Source organism: Anabrus simplex, chromosome 1 (genome assembly GCF_040414725.1).
Source record: "Anabrus simplex isolate iqAnaSimp1 chromosome 1, ASM4041472v1, whole genome shotgun sequence".
Taxonomy (NCBI): Eukaryota; Metazoa; Arthropoda; class Insecta; order Orthoptera; family Tettigoniidae; genus Anabrus; species Anabrus simplex.
The window spans coordinates 157,676,355-157,697,772 of NC_090265.1; the positions used below are offsets into that span (position 1 = coordinate 157,676,355).

Sequence of the window (21,418 nt, forward strand, 5' to 3'; positions counted from 1 at the left end):
GTCCAGACCTTTTCTTATGCACATCCTGAACAGAACCGTCGGCTTCGAATCCATCCCGAATACGATAAATTGTTGTACGTGCTGGTGGCTGAGTTCCGTACACATTATGCCATTGTCGTTGTACCTCCATCATGTTTTTGTACTTCCAGTACCACTTCAACACGGCCTTGCGTTGATCAAGCGACAATCTTACTTCATTCATTGCTGCACTGTCATCTGCTGGAAAACGCCCGTCAAGATTGTCGCGCTATTCACGTGACCTTCATCATCTGTTGAGAAAACACTGGACTACGCTACCGCGCAAGATTTGCAACGATATGTCATTTTGTTCCAAACATTTTAACTATCAAAGAGTGTCTACATTTTTCTGGACCCCTCTGTATATAGAAAACAATTAGCATTCTTTGGTCGGGCTGAGTGGCTCAGACGGTTGATGCGCTGGCCTTCTGACCCCAACCTGGCAAGTTAAATCCTGGCTCAGTCCGGTGGTATTTGAATGTGCTCAAATACGTTAGCCTCCTGTAGGTAGATTTACTGGCACGTAAAAGAACTCCTGTGGGACTAAATTCCGACACCTCGGCGTCTCCGAAAACCTTAAAGAATAGTTAGTGGGACGTAAAGCCAATAACATTAATTAGCATTATTTGGTGTAATTAAAATGAAAACTGATAGTAATACATGCAATTGAAATTAAACTTGCCTAGCTTTTTTGTATTAGGGACTCCTCCAAGATGTACCTGCATTGGCAGTACTGTAATAACCAGTGTTGCCAACTTAGCGGATTTTCCGCTAAATTTAGCGGAATTAGAAGACTGTCGGCGGAGAAATATATCATTTAGTGGATAGCGGACTTTTTGGCGGAATTCTAAATTTATTACAGTGGAATATAGCGTTTTATCCATTTTACTTTTTTAAAAAAATTTGTACTCCAGTCTTTCACCAAGCTATTCCGTAGTTCTTATCAGGAGCTAGCCGTCACATTAGGAAAACATGTTATTTGGATTTGATGTTATGAGATCATGGTATCATGAATTTGTAATGCGTGGGGAAAGGGTATTTTCTCTTAGTTGACGAATGACGACAGATAATGAAACTGTGAGAGAGTATCATTTATATTTATGATATGAAGGATGACCGTTTGATGAACTGGCCTGTTTTGTGTGTGGCCCTTGAGGTAGGGGATTCACCTAGTTTGCTCCCGGCACTAGAACACCTACAAGTTTTAACTCGGCGGCTCGCAGGCAGGAGGTTAATCCCAGTGAAACTCACAGATCAGGTGAGTGCAGACATTTATTATTATTATTATTATTATTATTATTATTATTATTATTATTATTATTATTATTATTATTATTATTATTATTATTATTATTATTGCCCGTTTTTATTGCTCATTATTTGAGATCGGATTTCTTGGCGGAATTTTAGCGGATTTTTAGTAGTATTTAGCGGATCTTGAAAATATAAGTTGGCAACACTGGTAATAACAGCGATGATGGCCAAAAGTGATATGAGTGAACATTTTGGGGATTCAGGCAGTGAACATAACCGAAATGATGACACGGGAAGAAAATCTTCGCAAGAATGTGTAAATCCGATTCTTCGAAGCAGACGGAAAAATTTTACATTTCCGATGTCAAAGAAAAAAAAAAAAGGAACGGAACGGAACGGAACGGAACGGAACGGAACGGAACGGAACGGGTGGAAGATAGAACATGCGAATAGTGAACAATGCACAGGAGTTTTTAGGAAAGTTGCGGCAAGAGAGAAACCTACTAAGGAATGCAAATGTAAGAGAAAGAGTTCCGTATGAGAAGAAATGTGATTTTATGGAATTTTTTAAAACAGTACATCAATAACTAACTCGACTAATAAAATTAACTTTTCAATTATTTAAAAGACATTTTTAATGGTTTGGTACAGGAAAAGGACAACTCAATTCTGTTTGTATTAATAGCAGTATTCTAACTCTATAACACTTCAAATTATATTTAAAGAAGGCCGACTAAAAGTAAGACATTAAAAAAAAAAAATACACATTTTAAACTTCAAGCCAGACGATATATTTAATTCAGCTTTTATTCTGCTGATATAAATGGTAAAATCCGTCAATTATTATACGATAATGTGTTTATAAAGTTTTCATGAACTGAAGTGGTGAGTGTGGCTTTGACCTTGAGGATTTTGTTGCGGGAGAGTTCATAAAATGTAGTTATGCCACATGACGAATATTTTTTTAATTTTTTGTGAATATCATGCTATTCTTCACACAGTTCAACTCCTTCAGTAAGATGCTTTCAAAATATATGTTTGTATAAGATTATTAATTAAATACTTTGTATATTTTCCTTTGTCTAGGGTTGAATGATCCCTTGTGTATTTCAATTTTCTTTCAAGGACGCTATCTTATCCAAGAACGCTGCGATCTTTATGGCAGTGTTTAGCATCAGAGCGGGCGTCCTGTGGCTCATCAACAGTGTCGTCCTGTGGCTGAGCCACAAGTCCTACCTGCAAGAACGTCACGAGAATCGGCACACGAAGAAGGTAACGTAAATGTAATTCAATAAATTGGTGACATCTTTAAAATAGTATATTTTACTGGGCTTTCGCAAACAGAAACGTAGGATTATGGAAGGTCGAACATTTGTTGTTACCACAAAGACGCACATACGAAATGCTATCAGTTGTCTACACTATTTTATTTACACATATTACATACACACGCTAATAAACTGCCATAATGAACAAAACAATGCTACGAAGAATCAGAAAAAGACTGGGGACTGAAACACTTGCATGTCAAACAACTACCAACGTAACAAATTTACATACTCGATTAACGACTTGCACTCATAACTTTCACTAAAAACAACTCCACTCCACCCTCAAGACTGCCTCTCTATATACGTTGCCTGGCCAGGCTTCTAGAAGAATATGACACAGCATGTTTTCTAGTAATTTCGAGAGTCTCCAGTAACCTATTTACAGCGAAAGGAATTTTCTGTAACTCCCCAGAGCCAAAGATACGTTGTTCTGGACTATTACCGTGTGTTGCACAATATTGCATTGGATTTATACGTCATACGTACAGGTAAATAATAAATTATACACCATTAATTACGGGTTCTTACATTAAATAAACTGATATTAATATACATACAGCAGATGTTTCATGACATAACCTCACAAATAATACGAACATGATTTATACAAAATATAGTCCGTATATAACTACGTAAATAATAATAGTAGACGTAAACAACTTCATAGCCACACCTTACAGGTAATAATAATAATAATAATAATAATAATAATAATAATAATAATAATAATAATAATAATAATAATAATAATAATCGAGCTCGGTATTTCCATTATTTACCCATGGGTTAGAGAATATCTTTTCCAAGTTATAGCCTACTAGCCCCCCCCCCATTACACTTGCATCACAATTTATAACATTGCATTTACACAAAATAATATCAGAGTTAAAAGAGAAGCTGAAATGCCTTATCTAGCAGGATTGTCAGATTTTAGAATTGCCAAAGAGAAAATATTTTCCCAGCATATTTCTTTTTTTACTCTTATGCGGTGGTTATGAGCGAGGGAAAGCATGGAAGGTGGGAGTATAAGATACCTATGACCGCCCATGCAGGCGGTGGCCAGTCGAGCGGTCGATTATGAGAATGTCCTTGAGAATATTCGAAATATTGGTAGACTCTCAGTTTTAGCCTGGGGATGAGTGTATTTGTAATTATGATGATAATTAACACAAAATAAAATGTTTGTCATCCAAATTCCTCTTTTCCACCAAATACTCACTTCAATGTTCGGTAGGAACTGGAAAAACTCATTGCTCAAAGGATTAATGTTAAATTGTTTAATACACACTTTGGCAATCAACTTGCATAGTTCTAGACATTTTATATTAGTATTTTTGCCATGTGGCGGAGGCACCGAAGACGACTACGAATGTTCTAACAATGCAGATAGGTTTGACATCACATGGCCGTTACTCTATTGATGAAATGGTACTCTCATTCGTCAACAGGTGACTCACTATGCACTATTACATTCCTAGCAGAAATTCATGTAGCTATGTTTGTTCCATGTCAGATGTTTTCTGAATGGCTGAATGTGAAATATATAAGAAGTGTTCATGCCATAATTCCGTTGCTCTGATTGTGTTGCAGGTTGCGGACGGTCATGTACTACCAACGCATTCTAACTGGATTTTCGCTGCAGATCATGTCAGGCAGAATGGAAAGAACCAGTTCGAAGAACATGAGACACCGTACGAACAATTCAGTCCAGAGCGACAGGACATGCCACCTAGGCACCACATATCTCCCATAACTGATCCTATTGTAGAAGAACTGCGGAAATCATTCGGAGACCCAAACCGGACCAGTCCTTACAGGAGAGAACCAAGTAGAGACGATTCCCCTGGTTGGAACTCGCCATACGGTCATCGTGAGAGATCGAATGGTCCGCCCAAATTTGAGGCGCTTGAGAGGGAAGTAAATCAGCGAGATGGTCCGTACCGTACGGAGCCTGAACGCAGAGATGAAAGAAGATATAACAATGGGCCCAGCAAGAGAATGGTTACATCTTACCACAATGACCAGAACAGAGTTCTAAACTACGAACCTGGAAGAAGGAACGTACCTCACAGTGGCGGCCAGAAACGGGACGATGTGATGTCTCACAACAGGCCTTATAACGGTGGATATAACCCTCAGAAAACAGTGCAAAGTGGTGAGCCAAGGCGGTGGAATGGTGATCACAGGGATGACTCTCTCAGACGAGACCATATACCACACGCACTCAGTGGTATCGCCTCTGGTGGAAGGAGATTTGATACCCATGGTGATTGGGAACACTCCCAAGTACACGATAAGCCGTACAGACGAGATGATCATAATAATAAGCGGGAAAATGCTTTACAGAGGCCAGAAGGGACGCGTATACGTAGCGGCGATTCCGTCAAGTCGGATGCTGATTCCGTAAGGTAAGTAGAGACAATACTTGTCTAGTTAGGGATCGGAAGGTGAAGACCTATAAATTGCCTAAAAAGACCTAAACATATCCAGAAAAGGACCTAAAACTGGAAAAAGGACGTAAAATGCGATCAATATTTATTCATATTTTAGTTTTAATTACATATTTAATAAAATAATAAAATGTTTAAAGATGCAAAATCTTGGTGGTATGCAACATAGAGTGCAGAAATATATGAGTGAAATACTTATTTCAGACAGTATATATTTTTAGATTGACATCATTAAAAAGGAATTCCATGTTTGTTAAAAAAAGTACGTGCAGAATTTAGAATGAAATACTTTTTCTACCTAGAATGAATTCAAAGAACCCGCAATGGACATCCCGGGGAGAGAAATTGAAATTAGTATAACTGAAATCATATTTGGATTAACCCCCTGGTTTTATAGAAATTGGAATTCAGAAACCTTACATCAGCTGGCTTTGCAGTATATCAAAATAGTCATCTCCAAGTTCTTAGGTGTAAAGGATCGTCAGTTTGCAGACAGCACGTTGCAAAACATGGAGGAACTTCTCTCCACTTCAACGGATGTTAAGGGTTCATACTTGAAGCAAGTTACATTTTCTTCAAAAACACCCGCATCAACATTTTCTTCTTTCAATATTTCATTTATCTCGCACATAATTTGAATAGAAAATTCTAAATTCCCATGGAGGGAATTAGATATTTTTCACCAATAGAGCATGACATGGGAATATAGAATTTTCCATTCGGAATTGCTAGGCGGGCAATAATTCCATTGTGGAGATTAATCTCCCATATGCAGTTATCAGACTGTGCCTCTTATAAAGGCTTCTGATAAGTTCACCTGCATACACCCCAGCGTCAGTGGGCAGGGTCTGACACATCCCAATCTGATGAGTCTTGTGTCAGACCTAAGACGAAACGCTGGTTAATAGAGCTAACGCCTGAAAAGCCTTACATCTGATATGTTTTGGTCACCCCTGGTTTTTTCAGGCACTAGTTTCATTATTTCATTTCAGTTTCTGTCTTTTCAGATGTGGTTGAAATATATGTATTTACTAGAGAAAATACGTTTATCAGGTGATGGATGAACTAATGTTGATTCGAATTGAGAATGGACATTAAAAATGTAGTCGGAAGAAGTGGAAGTTGCAAAAAAAATGGACGCTAAGACCTAAAAAGGCTGAAAGGGACCAATAAGCCAAAAATTGCCGAAAAGGCATAAAAAGGACAAATAAAACCCACCATTTTCTGGCCCACAGTGAACCAGAATGAACATACATTATGATGGGCCTCGTCTTCCGACACTCGAGAAAAAAAGGTTTTTTTCTCAACTTCCGCAAGTTTCTTTACGTCGCACGGACACGGATAGGACTTATGGCGACGATGGGACGGGAAAGGGTTAGGAGTGGGAAGGAAGCAGCCGTGGCCTTAATTAAGGTACAGCTCCAGAATTTGCCTGGTGTGAAAATGGGAAACCAAAAACCATCCTCAGGGCTGCCGAAAGTGGGGTTCGAACCCATTATCTCCCGAATATTGGACACTGGCCGCACTTAAGCGACTGCAGCTATCAAGATCGGTTCTTCAACTTCCGAGGCCTAGTTATAACCTATGCCATTCATTCCGTGAACAGGTGACAACTTTCTTTAATAATTGGGGAGGATGGTCAAATTAAACGACGGCACTATAGAGCAGCGGTTTCGTCCAAGTATTTTAATTCTGGACTGATGTCTGTAACGAAGTTCACTCAGATTCGTAAGACAAACTGAGAAGCAGAGAGGCAGTGGACCCGGTAGTAGAAGTCAAGCAAATGGGCGGAGGATGTCATTATGTTCACCTAGAGGCACTCCAGTGCCTGCAGACCATGTGGATGTCTAGTTGTCTTCTTAGCGGGCTGAGACCCTTGTTGGGCATGTGAGGCAATAATTTGTGTGCTTGATCAAATTAAGCTATAGAAAAGCATTCATTGCATAGACATGAAACGAAAAAGAATAGAGAAAATTATTGAAAACCGAGAGGAAACTAATACAAACACAGGGGTGAGATATAAAGTATATGACAGAAACATTACTGTAATGTGATCAGTGTCGTACATGCGTACTTAGTCCAGTGATGTTTCTTTTGACGTCAACCCTATGTGGAGGGAGGTGTTCTGTTGTTACGTATTTCAGGGATGGTTGGAAGATCTTTGCTGAATGGTTAGCGTAGTGTCCTACGGTTCAGGCGGCCCCGGATTCGATTCCCGCCTCATCGCGTCAGGTTAATTGCTGTAGCTCGGGTCTGAATATTTGTATTGTAGACTTCCCTGACTCACTTACTTACTTTAAAAATATAAAATATGAATTAAAATGTGAAAATTAATATACATACATACATTATCATTACATCTGTTATGCTTTTCAGCGTTCAGTCTGCAAGTCTCTGAGAATTTACTAAACGTCGCCACAATCCTCGATTTGCAACTGGTGTTGTGGTCTCATTTAGTTCTATACCTCTTATCTTTAAATCGTTAGAAACCGAGTCTAACCATCGTCGTCTTGGTCTCCCTCTACTTCTTTTACCCTCCATAACAGAGTCCATTATTCTCCTAGGTAACCTATCCTCCTCCATTCGCCTCACATGATCCCACCACCGAAGCCGGTTTATGCGTACAGCTTCATCCATCCAGTTCATTCCTAAATTAGCCTTTATCTCCTCATTCCGAGTACCATCCTGGAATTGTTCCAACCTGTTTGTACCAGCAATCATTCTTGCTACTTTCATGTCTGTTAATTCTAACTTATGAATAAGATATCCTGAGTCCACCCAGTTTTCGCTCCCGTAATGCAAAGTTGGTCTGAAAACAGACCGATGTAAAGATAGTTGCGTCTGGGAGCTGACTTCCTTCTTACAGAATACTGCTGATCGCAACTGCGAGCTCACTGCATTAGCTTTACTACACCTTGCTTCAATCTCACTTACTATATTACCATCCTGGAAGAACACACAACCTAAATACTTGAAATTATCGACCTGTTCTAGCTTTTTATCACCAATCTGACATTCAATTTTGTTGAATTTCTTGCCTACTGACATCAATTTAGTCTTCGAGAGGCTAATTTTCATACCATATTCATTGCACCTATTTTCAAGTTCCAAGATATTAGACTGCAGGCTTTCGGCACAGTCTGCCATTAAGACCAAGTCGTCAGCATAGGCCAAACTGCTTACTACATTTCCACCTAACTGAATCCCTCCCTGCCATTTTATACCTTTCAGCAGATGATCCATGTAAACTACGAACAGCAAAGGTGAAAGATTGCAGCCTTGTCTAACCCCTGTAAGTACCCTGAACCAAGAACTCATTCTACCATCAATTCTCACTGCAGCCCAATTGTCAACATAAATGCCTTTGATTGATTTTAATAATCTACCTTTAATTCCATAGTCCCCCAGTATGCCGAACATCTCTTCCCTCGATACCCTGTCATATGCTTTCTCTAGATCTACGAAACATAAACACAACTGCCTATTCCTCTCGTAGCATTTTTCAATTACCTGGCGCATACTGAAAATCTGATCCTGACAGCCTCTCTGTGGTCTGAAACCACACTGGTTTTCATCCAACTTCCTCTCAACGACTGATCGCACCCTCCATTCTAAGATGCCAGTGAATACTTTGCCTGGTATACTAATCAATGAGATACCTCGATAGTTGTTGCAATCCTTCCTGTTCCCTTGCTTATAGATAGGTGCAATTACTGCTTTTGTCCAATCTGAAGGTACCTTACCAACACTCCATGCTAATTCTACTGCTCTATGAAGCCATTTCATCCCTGCCTTCCCACTATACTTCACCATTTCAGGTCTAATTTCATCTATTCCTGCTGCCTTATGACAATGGAGTTTATTTACTATCCTTTCTACTTCCTCAAGCATAATTTCACCAACATAATTTTCCTCCTCCCCATGAGCTTGGCTGCTTGCAACACCACCATGATGATTTCCTTTTACATTGAGAAGATGTTCAAAATATTCCCTCCACCTCTCCAGTGATTCCCTGGGATCTATTATGAGTTCACCTGAATTACTCAAAACACTGTTCATTTCCTTTTTCCCTCCCTTCCTAAGATTCTTTATTACTGTCCAGAAAGGTTTCCCTGCTGCTTGACCTAGCCTTTCCAGGTTATTACCAAAATCTTCCCATGAGTTCTTTTTGGATTCAACAACTATTTGTTTCGCTCTATTTCTTTCATCTACGTACAAATCCCTGTCTGCCTCGGCCCTTGTCTGGAGCCATTTCTGATAAGCCTTCTTTTTACGTTTACAGGTTGCTCTCACTTATTCATTCCACCAAGATGTTCGCCTTTTCCCATCTTTACACACAGTTGTTCCTAGGCATTCCCTTGCTGTTTCTACTACAGCATCCCTGTATGCCACCCATTCACTTTCTATATCCTGAACCTGCTTACTGTCTACTGTTCGAAACTTCTCACTAATCATATCCATGTACTTCTGTCTAATTTCCTCGTCCTGGAGATTTTCTACCCTTACTCGTTTGCAGACAGATTTCACTTTCTCTACCCTAGGCCTAGAGATACTTAGTTCACTACAGATCAGATAGTGGTCTGTATCATCGAAAAATCCGCGAAAAACACGTACATTCCTAACAGATTTCCTGAATTCGAAGTCGGTTAAGATATAGTCTATTATGGATCTGGTACCCCTAGCCTCCCATGTGTAGCGGTGAATAGCCTTATGCTTGTAGAATGTATTCGTAACAGCTAAACCCATACTAGCACAGAAGTCCAGCAAATGCTTCCCATTCCCATTAGCTTCCATATCTTCCCCACATTTACCAATCACCCTTTCGTATCCTTCAGTTCTATTCCCAACTCTCGCATTGAAATCGCCCATTAGCACTATTCTATCCTTGCAGTTGACCCTAACTACGATGTCACTCAATGCTTCATAAAACTTGTCAACTTCATCCTCATCTGCACCCTCACATGGTGAATACACGGACACAATTCTTGTCCTAATTCCTCCCACTGACAAATCTACCCACATCATTCGCTCATTTACGTGCTTAACAGAAACTATGTTGCGTGGAAAGGTATTCCTGATAAAGAGTCCCACCCCAGACTCTGCCCTTCCCTTTCTAACACCCGTCAAGTACACTTTATAATCTCCTATCTCTTCCTCATTATCTCCCCTTACCCGAATATCACTTACTCCTAGCACATCCAGATGCATCCTCTTTGCTGACTCAGCCAGTTCTACCTTCTTTCTTCCATAAGCGCCATTAATATTGATAGCTCCCCATCGAATTCCATTTCGTTCGCCAAGTTGTTTCCAAGGAGTCCCTCGCCTGTCAAATGGGAGTGGGACTCCATTACTCCCATAGGTCCGAGGCTTGCTTAAAGTGTTCTGAGCTCGGTAAATTCATGAAGCAGGATGCTGCCCTACTTGCACATAATCCAAGTGAGGATCTCTCCTCTAACGGGTTATGGACCACCGGTGAATTGTATAGTCCTAGCCGCCTGAGCACAAGGAGGACCACGACTCAGAATATGTCCGAGATGCCCACTCCCATTCCATAGCAACTGGTATCCCGACTCTCAGGACCACTTACTAGGCCACTCGGCCGTTGCCCATGGTTCACGAACGAGGACGTGACTACAGTAACCCACAAACATGAACCATATTCAAAATAAAATACACAATCATCGGACCTTGTACTCACACTTGGTTCTTACCTGATTACTTACACATACGTTATTTGATGGGCGCCAGCTACAACTCAATGCAGCAATAAGAGAATAATATTCTTGAATATATCCACGGTGTGGGGTAATAAGCTTACTTTTGACAACATACCATATAGGTTCTAGGAAAAGGAGATTGTCGTTCGGTTTCCCCATTAAATTTGAGGTTATCTAATTCTACCATTGAAATAAAACTATAAATTAATTTCATATAATAAAATATTATTCTTAAATTGTATAGAAAAATAGGAAGATCTGCTTCGATAAATCAGATGAAAATATAAAATTATGACATTACAACTGAAAGAAACTAGGCATTAAATTTGAATTCCTCTTGACCGGACATTTAAATGTTATATAATATATTTATCCCTCACTGTTCACTTGATTTTACCTTCAACACCTTGAGTGTAATAACGACGTATTCCTTTGAGTTGGTGTTTGCTGTAGATGTATCAAGCCTAATTTGGTGATGTATCCTTTTTGTTTCACTGACGAATAAGTATCCATGTGACTGCTGCTTCTCCATCCAGATGACTGACTACTTTCATCTCAGTACAACACTTCTTGGCAAGTGTCTCCATCCATTTGACTTCATGGCAAGTCTCTCCTTCTGTATGACTTCATGGCAAGTCTCTCCTTCTATATGACTTCAACTAACTGACCGACTAAGGTCTCTCCTTCCAATTGACTCACTCACTGTTCACCATCCATTTGACTGCCTCTATAAGACGCTGGTCCTAGTATTTATACTCTTAACCGACACACCTACGCAATATCCAGAAATAAATACAATATTTTCCCACCCGACTCCAAATGTTACATACTATATTGAAATTGCTTGGGGCGGCAGTAGGTTTCTCCAAAAAAATGAACTCACCGCTAAATGCACTCAATGATAGAGGTATGACTCGGGAGTTCCGCTAGCAGTATTGCAACATGTTGTAATGTCACAAGTTATTACACAGACTACATCCACATCTATTATCATACAGCAACTCTCACTGCACATGTCTTGAATGTTAATCTTCACACACATATATATACGTAACAATTTAACTACAATCACGCAAGCGATAATCATTGCGGAATTGAATTGAACAATAATAATAATTACAATATAATAATAATAGTAATAATAATAATAATAATAATAATAATAATAATAAAAAATACAGATATCACCTTGTAACGTGATTTGAACCATTACAGTATTTGTCATAATACACATCTTCATTTACTTACAGGAAGTCATACTACAAAACCACCAAAGAAATATGCATTAGTGGATACATCTCACCACATAGGTTTGGCGTCAAGAAAGGCATCTGGCCGTAAAACTGGTCTTAAACCACTTATAATGCTGACTCCAAGTATTTGGGGAAAATCCAGAAAGGGGAAGGAGGACTGCGGGGGTTGGAAGATTGATGTGGGCTGATTGCAGAAACGATGACTAGTTTTAAGCCTTAGACAACATCTACCTAAACAACGTCTAAGTTGCGTACAACGTTCCATTGTGCAAACAATGTTCAGTCGGTGTTTAGTTAGACGTATTTTAAAGTCTCAATATTGGCTCGAAAATGGAAATAGAAGTAGAATGGAGATCATAGGTTCGAAACGCACCATCCGCAGCCCTGAAGATTGTTTTCCGTAATTCCCCATTTTTAAAGCAGGCAAATAGTGTGGCTGTTAATATGGCCACGGCTCTTCCTTCCCAGTTCTTGCTTTTTCATATCTCATACTTTCCAAAAACTTATTTGAGAGAAAACATCACACACAACCTACTTTGTAATGTCACTATTCTGTGTATTTACTTGGCAGTAAATATAACTGAATGCCTCCCAGCTGATGCATGTGACAGCACTCTGATGATCGGGACAAGTTATTCTGATATGTACATAGTCGAAGTGACCTATAATTCCACGGGAAATTATCCCAAATATAATAAAATATATCGATTGCCAAGAACTGTAGTCAAGATGACAGATACCGGACTGTTTCCCTGTGCCATATGTTTCATGGTATATATCCTCCTATTGTGATTCACTCCTAAAATATGAGGTTAAACAGTGTTCTCGGCAGTGTTTAAACATGGCCGGTTGAACATCGGTTTTAGACAGTGCCTAAGTGATAAATAACGCCTATGCAAAGCGCCAGTCATACTTAGACATTGTTTAACCGTAAACATGGTACCGTTTCTGTAATCGGCCTTGTGTGTCCAACCCTTGAGGCGTGTCTGTACGCGGTTGGGTATGAAGTGAGTTTTTACGACGGGGTGCCCTTCTTGGCAGACGTATTCACTAATGCATGTTTTCTGAGATGTTAATGAGACGAAACGAATGACATAATATATGATAGTAGGAAGGGAGAGGGTGAAACCCCGTACTGGAATATAGCCTGTTCCTGTGGAATAGCATCAAGTGGTCTACTCAAGGTGTTACGTCCCATGGTTGGAAGATTGATGTGCTGAGCGTAAATGAAGATGAGTGTACTACAAACAAACACCCACTACCCAGTCATAGGAACTATGCAGACGCGACAAAAGTTACCCGTCTGAGTGGACATCAAACTTGGAACACTTTGAACCGAAGGTTTGTACATTAAACAGTCAGGGAGCCGGAAGACTTGAAATGGATATGAATAAAGAATTCGGGACTTTTCACTAAAATCATATCGTACGTGCTCTTATAGCTTTTAGTGCCGGGAGATCCCAGGACGGGATTCGGTTCGCCAGGTGCAGGTCTTTTGATTTTACACCTATAGGTGACCTGCGCGCCGTGATGAGGATGAAATGATGATGAAGACAACACATACACCGAGCCCCCGAGCCAGGGAAATTAACCAATGATGGTTAAAATTCCCGACCCTGCCGGGAATCGAATCCGGGACCCCTGTGACCAAAGGCCGGCACGCTAACCAGTTAGCCATGGAACCGGACATATCGTACGTTAAGGCATGGGACAGGATAAACAATATAAAGTTTAAAAGTTGGGGAAAGCTATACTACATATAGGTGTTCATTCTTGTTCTTCTTATTGGTGGTTTAACGTTGCACTAACACATTGCATGCTTTTGGTGACGCGAGGCTGGGAAAAGGTAGGATTGGCAATATAGAGGCCATGGCCTTAATTAAGGTACATCGCCAGCATTTGTCTGGTATGAAAATGGGAAAACACGGAAAACTATATTCAGAGCTTCGAACCCACCATTTCCCGAATGCAGTCTCATAGTAACTTCTTCTTCTTCTTCTTCTTCTTCTTATTATTATTATTTAACGATACGGCCACCTGTGGGCTACAATATTTCCTTCTGTCACGCAGACTGATACCCTCCTCTTTACACTCTCGCCAAAGATTCTTTGAGTCTTTGACTTGTTCTTGCTTGTTCTTCCACCGAGATGTTCCGTGGCTTCGCATGTTGCTCTTCAGACGCATCCCTCATTCCCGCAACCTTCTTCCTAAATGATGCCCTTTCTTTTATATCCTCTTCCTTGATACCTATTTCTGCCAAGTCATTGTGCACCTGTGTAAGCCATCCCGGTTGTTTTTTCCACTTTTTCTGCAGAAGATGTATTCTGTTGGCCAATCTCTCAGGGCCCATAAAATGTCAGTCTCCTCATCACAGTCGTGATTCTTTCTACTGTCTTGTAGAGCTCCAAATTCGATCTTAACCGGAATGTGTTTGGGTCACTCGTCGACTTTCTTGGGCCTAAGATTTTTCGTAAGAATCTTCTTTCTCTTTTTTCAAGGACTGGGTCAGCCATCCTCGTCAAAGTTTCTGCTCCATAAAGGCACTCCGTTCTAACCACTGTGCAGTAATATTTTAACTTGGCCTGAATTGAGAGGGACTTGGACTTACAGGTGTCATGACATAGTCTGAATGCCAACTCCGTCCTTGTCACCCTGTCCTTTAATCCCCCCTTTCCTTCTCCATTGGGGTGAGTAGTATGTCTCCTAGGTATTTAAGTTTTTGCACACGCTGGATATCCCCATACAGTGTAACAAGTCTGTCCGAGTCGCCTTTTTTAAAATTTATTTATAGAATCCATGAATGCTGGTTTTTCAAAGGAGATTCTTAACCCTGTTTTGATTGCAACATTTTGTAGTTCTTCATCTTGTTTCTTGGCTGTTTGACGGTTGTCTGTAATAAGAACGACATCGTCTGCAAAGGCAAGGCAGTCCAACATCATCGCATTACCACATTCTTCATTCCATTTTCAGAGGTTCTCAACCTCCATTATTATTATTATTATTATTATTATTATTATTACACATGTATGTGTAATTGTGTGACCTAAGTGTTGATATTTTGTGTGCAGGTCAGAGGATGTAAAGCGTACCAGCAAAACAACACATCCTAAGGGGCTGCAAAACCAGTATCCATGGTCGTACGTGCTACCCCAGATCAACTCAGCTCTGGCGCTCAAGAAGAAACAGTTGATGTCCATAACAGACGACAAGGTGGAAGACGAGGAAAGACCTCCTGTTCCTGTACCAGACTACACCCTGCACTTCAACAGACAGAGCGAGCGACCCGGCTTGGACCGCACGTCCTCCGGTGGCTCCTCACAACCGCAGCACTGATATGGATAAGGAATAACGCGCCAGTTTATTAGAGAGCAGTTCTACTCCTCGAACTGTTCCAGCATGGTTTATCCCAACCTCTTATCCGTCAATTTTATTGTTTCAAAACAATGACACACAACTCGTTCAAACTTGTGTATGTACTGGACAGCGCAGCGGAGCCTAGATGAAATGAGTGGTTACGGGATGAAATCTTCATTATCATTACTTCACTTTCTGTTCTTACGACGGACAACCGTACAAGTCAACTTAATTACTTCAGGGAAATGTGACTAGGAGTGATATATCACTTCGTAAAACAAAGCAAATGACATCTTCTGATGCTAGATTAACAAAACGAACTGTCTTGTTGAGTTCCATGCTTCTTAACTCCAGAATAAGTGACAAATTTCTATAATAATAATAATAATAATAATAATAATAATAATAATAATAATAATAATAATAATAATAATAATAATAATAATAATAATAATAAATGTCAATATCTTGGTGAATGGATCCAGCCAAACGGGCTTGATAAAGAAGCAAATAATTGAAGGGCCAGAAATATGGAGTTAGCCTATAGATTAGTACAGAATATATAAAACAAAAGAACGATATCTTACAGGGTAAAGATCAGACACTATACCGCGGTTATCAAGTCAGAGGAATCTTTACAGTTCAGAATGTCTGAAACAGAATAAGAAAAGGGAAATGGATGAGCTAAAGAAGGAAGAAAGAAAAATCGTGAGAAATATATTGTATATATGTTCAGTCTTCAGCCCTAAGGCTGGTTGGATCCTCAACAGCTCTGCCATCAGCTGTCATAGATGGCCTAGGCATCACTGAAGAGGCGTACTAGGGAACTGAGGAGTGATTAGGACCCGATAAAAGAAAGGATGATACAAAGAGGAAGAGGAGGAATGAAGATCAATACATACATACATACATACATACATACATACATACATACATACATACATACATACATACATACATACATACATACATACATACATACATACATACATACATACATACATACATACATACATACATACATACATACATACATACATACATACATACATACATACATACATACATACATACATACATACCAGTGGCGGCGCGTGGATGAAACATCTGGGGGTTCACTGTTGTAGAAAATAACGTGTTCAGATTAATATTGTTACTTGATGTTTACATAGATGTAAAATAGTGACATTGCTTGATTAGAAACGCGACTTTGCTTTGCAGAGACACGGCTACAGCTCGAACAAGTTATCAAAACAATGAAGAATGAAAGACAGAGAATATGAGGTGCAATTACTTTAAGCTGATCCAATTTCCCCTCATTTTGAAGACGTTGCTTACGTAGGAATAACTTCTTCAAGAACATGTTAGGCAGACTACTGTTACTTATGTGTTGCCGTATTTTGCCGTTTACTTTTCATAAAGCACATGTTACTAATGAAAAGTTTCATTTAATTACATAAACTTAGTTTACGTACGCCTATTGATGCTATACAAACCGTAGTTAGCAAAATATTCTGGCCCATTGCGGTTAATTACATCAGAATGGCAAAATCGCCAAATTAAAATCCCTTCAAAACCTACCACGTACGGCAAATTTTAACCGCGCGCTCTGACAATGCTTCGGCTAATTTCGGGACTGCTCGATGTAACTCGTGTCTATCGCTGGTCCAGTTGCCAGCGATTCCTGGGCTATGTTTTCCCTGCTCCTCACAGCCCCTCGCCTTGCGCACCCGCCTTACGTCTCACGGCCCCGAGCGTTCGGTCCCGAAATTGAACCTCTTCGCTGGTTTCGGAGTGCAACCGAGTGTTGATGTCAAAAATACCGCTACGCGCGCTGATATACGGAGCAAATTTAAGGAATAGGCTCTGACAAACCATTTTACCTAGACTTATCTATTTCTAGGGGGTTCACTGAACCACTGAACATATAGAACGCGCCGCCACTGATACATACATACATACATACATACATACATACATACTGAACCCATGGCCTTATCTTAAAGGGTTCAATACATACATACAGATAGACAGACAGATATAGAAGATCAGAGGCACCACACTTAAGAGGAGACTGAAGTTTTATGGGCATCTCACAAGAATGAGCGAGAGTCGACTAACAAAGAAAATATTTAACTACATCATCAAATTAAAAGCAACTACTGATGGGCAGAAGAAACAAGAAAGGACATGGAGGAAGTTGGCATCAGTCCAAAAGAATTTAATAGAGATATGTTTCGAGCTAAAATTGATAAATTCAAGGGGTTCCAGGAAAAGCAAAATTAAAAATCCAAGAACATATGAGCAGGGGAGAGGAGGAGGAACCACGCTGAAATGATGAAGAAGTTCTGGGAGAAGAAAAAACGACTAACCAACAAGTCAGTTGTTTACCGTAGTCCAAAGTGGACGAAAATCGAAGAAATAATAATAATAATACATTAATATAATTATACTGTACGTTGGCCAAGGTTCGAACCACTGTCACCCTGATGAGAAGCCATTGACAATAACACTCGACTCTCTCATGCTACCACTTCTAATAATAATAATAATAATAATAATAATAATAATAATAATAATAATAATAATAATAATAATAATAATAATAATTTTTATATTCGATTTTGTACAGAATCTTTAAGTTCAACAGAGTATCTGCCCTCTGAAGTAGCGAACAAGTTCCTACTTCATACTGAATGCCACTACGAGAATGATAAACAAGACGTAAATTACTCTATGCATGAAAGCCAAATAATTGTTAGAAGTCAATCAAGAGCCGTATAGAAATCTGGACGTTAGCTCCCAGCTAAGACAGGGCGACTAATCAGGCATTCTGAGCCAGAGTTCACCTGGGATAGGGTGGCTAGTTCCTTCTCGCTCCATCCCTTCCCAACAGGGCGTGGGCTACCGGTTACATCCCTAACAATTAGCCTGTGCTGGTTCCACAAAGTTTCAAGTAGGTAAATGTTTGCAAATACATATTACATCAGAAGATCTCTCATATTTTCTCAACATGTACATTTCTTTCATATTATAATTTTTAAAACAGCCTGTAAAGTTGAAGAGAGTTAGGGTGCACAGTTACAATATTTATTCCGAATATTATTTTCTCAAACGGAAGCAATACTGGTAGAGAATAAATCGAATAATTCCAATCTAGATTCCAAAGAGGAAAAATTAAGAACAATGAATTAAGAGAGTACGTGAAGACTAAAGAAAACATATCATTTATAACTATGATAATTACATTATTTACTGTAAAATAACCAGTGTGCCTCTTGTATTGTACAGTGTCCTTGATCACTTTTTGTATTATTATGTAACACAGAATTGTTGAATAAATATAGCAAGCATTTGGTGTCTCCAAATTTATAATTTATCCGCTAGATGTGTCACGTTATATTACGTCAAGAATAGAGAGAATACATCATCCTGAAACATCTTTAAATTTTAAATATCTCCAACGGGTCTCCTTCCTAGAGGGTTGAGTGACGACCATGGGACTTCAACGGAATCTGGTATTGGTTGTTCTAGACTCGTTTCTTTTATATTTCCAATCCTATCAATAAAAATGAAATTATAGTACTCAGGCTTCTCAGTCGTAAAATAATCAACGTTTGACCCTATTGTGGCTTACCATTTGTACCCCACTGACAACCTCATTTGAAGCACAAAGGATAAGTATCTCCACCTTTCTTGGCTTTCAAAATCAAAGTTTTTCCTGAAGGGAATTATAAATTTATATCGCCGATTGAGAATATAAAATCAACAACACTTCAAAGTATTCAGGCAGTAAGTCGTAAAATAACCAGCTTTTCTCCCCAGTGTGGCAGCGGGCTCATTAGTTGCAATGCCACACTCTTCCAAGGCACCAATTATTACAACAGTAGCGACGCCGCTACACATCTCCTTCGAGTCATAACCTATTTTTCTCCTCCGCTAAATAATTTTCTCTACCGCCTCTGAAGGTAATGTAGTTGTAAAACCTAAGAATTTTTTTCCATTTTGGTGTGAAAACGATTTAAAACTCAGCCACTCACGTTCGAAAAGAGAGCGTGACGAAATTTTGTTCTCGGGTCCATCGCATATGTAGGGCAGTGGTGTGCGGTGAACATATTCATTACCCCAGCTGCAAAAAAGATTTTTAAATATAAACAATCGTAGCCCCATTACACTCTCTAAAGTCAACATTTACCATTTTATAAGGCTGCCTTTTTCGTGGAAAGGTCTACCTGAGAAAGTTCTTTCAATAGTATTTTCGACCACACGCTCGCACATACTTCCAAATTGATATTCACGGCAGTGACGACACCATCATAACTTAATCTATAGCAGATATTAAACAATGTACTTACAGTTTCATCCGGTGACTCTTCGTGATAGTATAGTCATGGTTTTCACAAAAATACACTGGGACTAACTATTTGTTTTTTACTTAAAAAGCCTAATCTCAACTAATCGGCAAAATTTAACTGGTATTTTACCTCGCTGAAGTTTCATAGTTTCACTCGTATACTGAGTGTACGTGCATCAACGACAAACGAGGGAAAATATCTGTCGTGACGTATAACACACGTTATATTCATAAAGAATGCACAGAACTAGCAAAACCCTAATCTATAATCCAAGGGGAACACTACAAAAATCCATTATATACCACCGTCACAGACAACCAAATACAAAATTCTTTTACTTCGCGCTTAACTCTGTGTTCATGCTGGGCAACCTAAATATTTTTCTGCAGCTATCGGAACACATAATCTACACATGCCATCAATTAATTGCTCGAAGAAACTGTATACATGCCTAAACCCTAGACTAAAATGTATTATTCTGTATTACAATATATTTCATATACTGGCTCTATTTTTATTAGCAAGACGATGTGCAAGTGGCTATACAGTTAAGATGTTGATATTTTTCTTGCAGTCTCTAATGAGTGGCGCTGAAGACTTCGAGTGTCAAGTATTAAAACTAACGCCCCTTACCTAAGCTAGCTGGCCTGTCGCCGTAAATTGCTGCAGGGGGAGGGGCCACAGCTTCGCCTCGAGGAAGCTTCAAGTGCATACGTCACCCAAGCGACCTTAAATTTCGCTGGGGGTAGCTCTCTATCCCGCCGGCATGGAAACCCAGCTTGCTGGAGAACCTGCACTGCGGATTGTTGAGACAGCTGTACTTGGCTTGGCTTAGATGTTCGCAATTTTTTAAACATTATAAAAAGTGTTCTGAGGAATAATTATAAAATGCTAATACAAAGTTCTTTACCCCAACAGCGCTGGGGTAGATGGGGTTCAATGCACGCCACTGATGTGGGGAACATAGCCTATTCCTAGATACTTTTGTGTAATTTTAGGGTGTATACGACTTGTGCAAAATAAGCTGCAAAAATAGCTGCAGGATTTGGTCATCGCCCATTCACTTGCACAAATGCAGAAGGCTATCTATTCTAAATACCTGCCGCATGACAAGAAACTTTCTATCACAGCAGTAGCGATCGGGAGAACTTGAAAACATTCCGTCTCCTGATCGGTGAACCACCATGGCCACTGAAATGTTAATAATAATAATAATAATAATAATAATAATAATAATAATAATAATAATAATAATAATAATAATAATAATAATAATATTTTATTTTATTTTAAGATACAGAGCCGCCTCTGTGGTGTAGTGGTTAGCGTGATTAGCTGCCACCCCCGGAGGTCCGGGTTCGATTCCCGGCTCTGCCACGAAATTTGAAAAGTGGTACGAGGGCTGGAACGGGGTCCACTCAGCCTCGGGAGGTCAACTGAGTAGAGGTGGGTTCGATTCCCACCTCAGCCATCCTCGAAGTGGTTTTCCGTGGTTTCCCACTTTACCTCCAGGCGAATGCCGGGATGGTACCTAACTGAAGGCCACGGCCGCTTCCTTCCCTCATCCTTGCCTATCCCTTCCAATCTTCCCATCCCCCTACAAGGCCCCTGTTCACCATAGCAGGTGAGGCCGCCTGGGCGAAGTACTGGTCATACTCCCCAGTTGTATCCCCCGACCAAGGGTCT

At 39.7% G+C, this 21,418-nt stretch overlaps 1 protein-coding gene across 1 annotated transcript in view; it reads left to right on the plus strand.

Annotated features, from left to right (window-relative positions):
* LOC136863318 (uncharacterized) overlaps positions 1–15,514 on the plus strand; it is a 109,234-nt gene extending 93,720 nt beyond the window's left edge. The window contains exons 5-7 of the mRNA XM_067139707.2: positions 2,398–2,544; positions 4,194–5,011; positions 15,092–15,514. Coding sequence (XP_066995808.2) covers positions 2,398–2,544; positions 4,194–5,011; positions 15,092–15,356 — 1,230 coding nt within the window. The 3' untranslated portion in view covers positions 15,357–15,514. The remainder of the gene's footprint in view (positions 1–2,397; positions 2,545–4,193; positions 5,012–15,091) is intronic.
* The last annotated feature ends 5,904 nt before the right edge of the window (positions 15,515–21,418 follow it).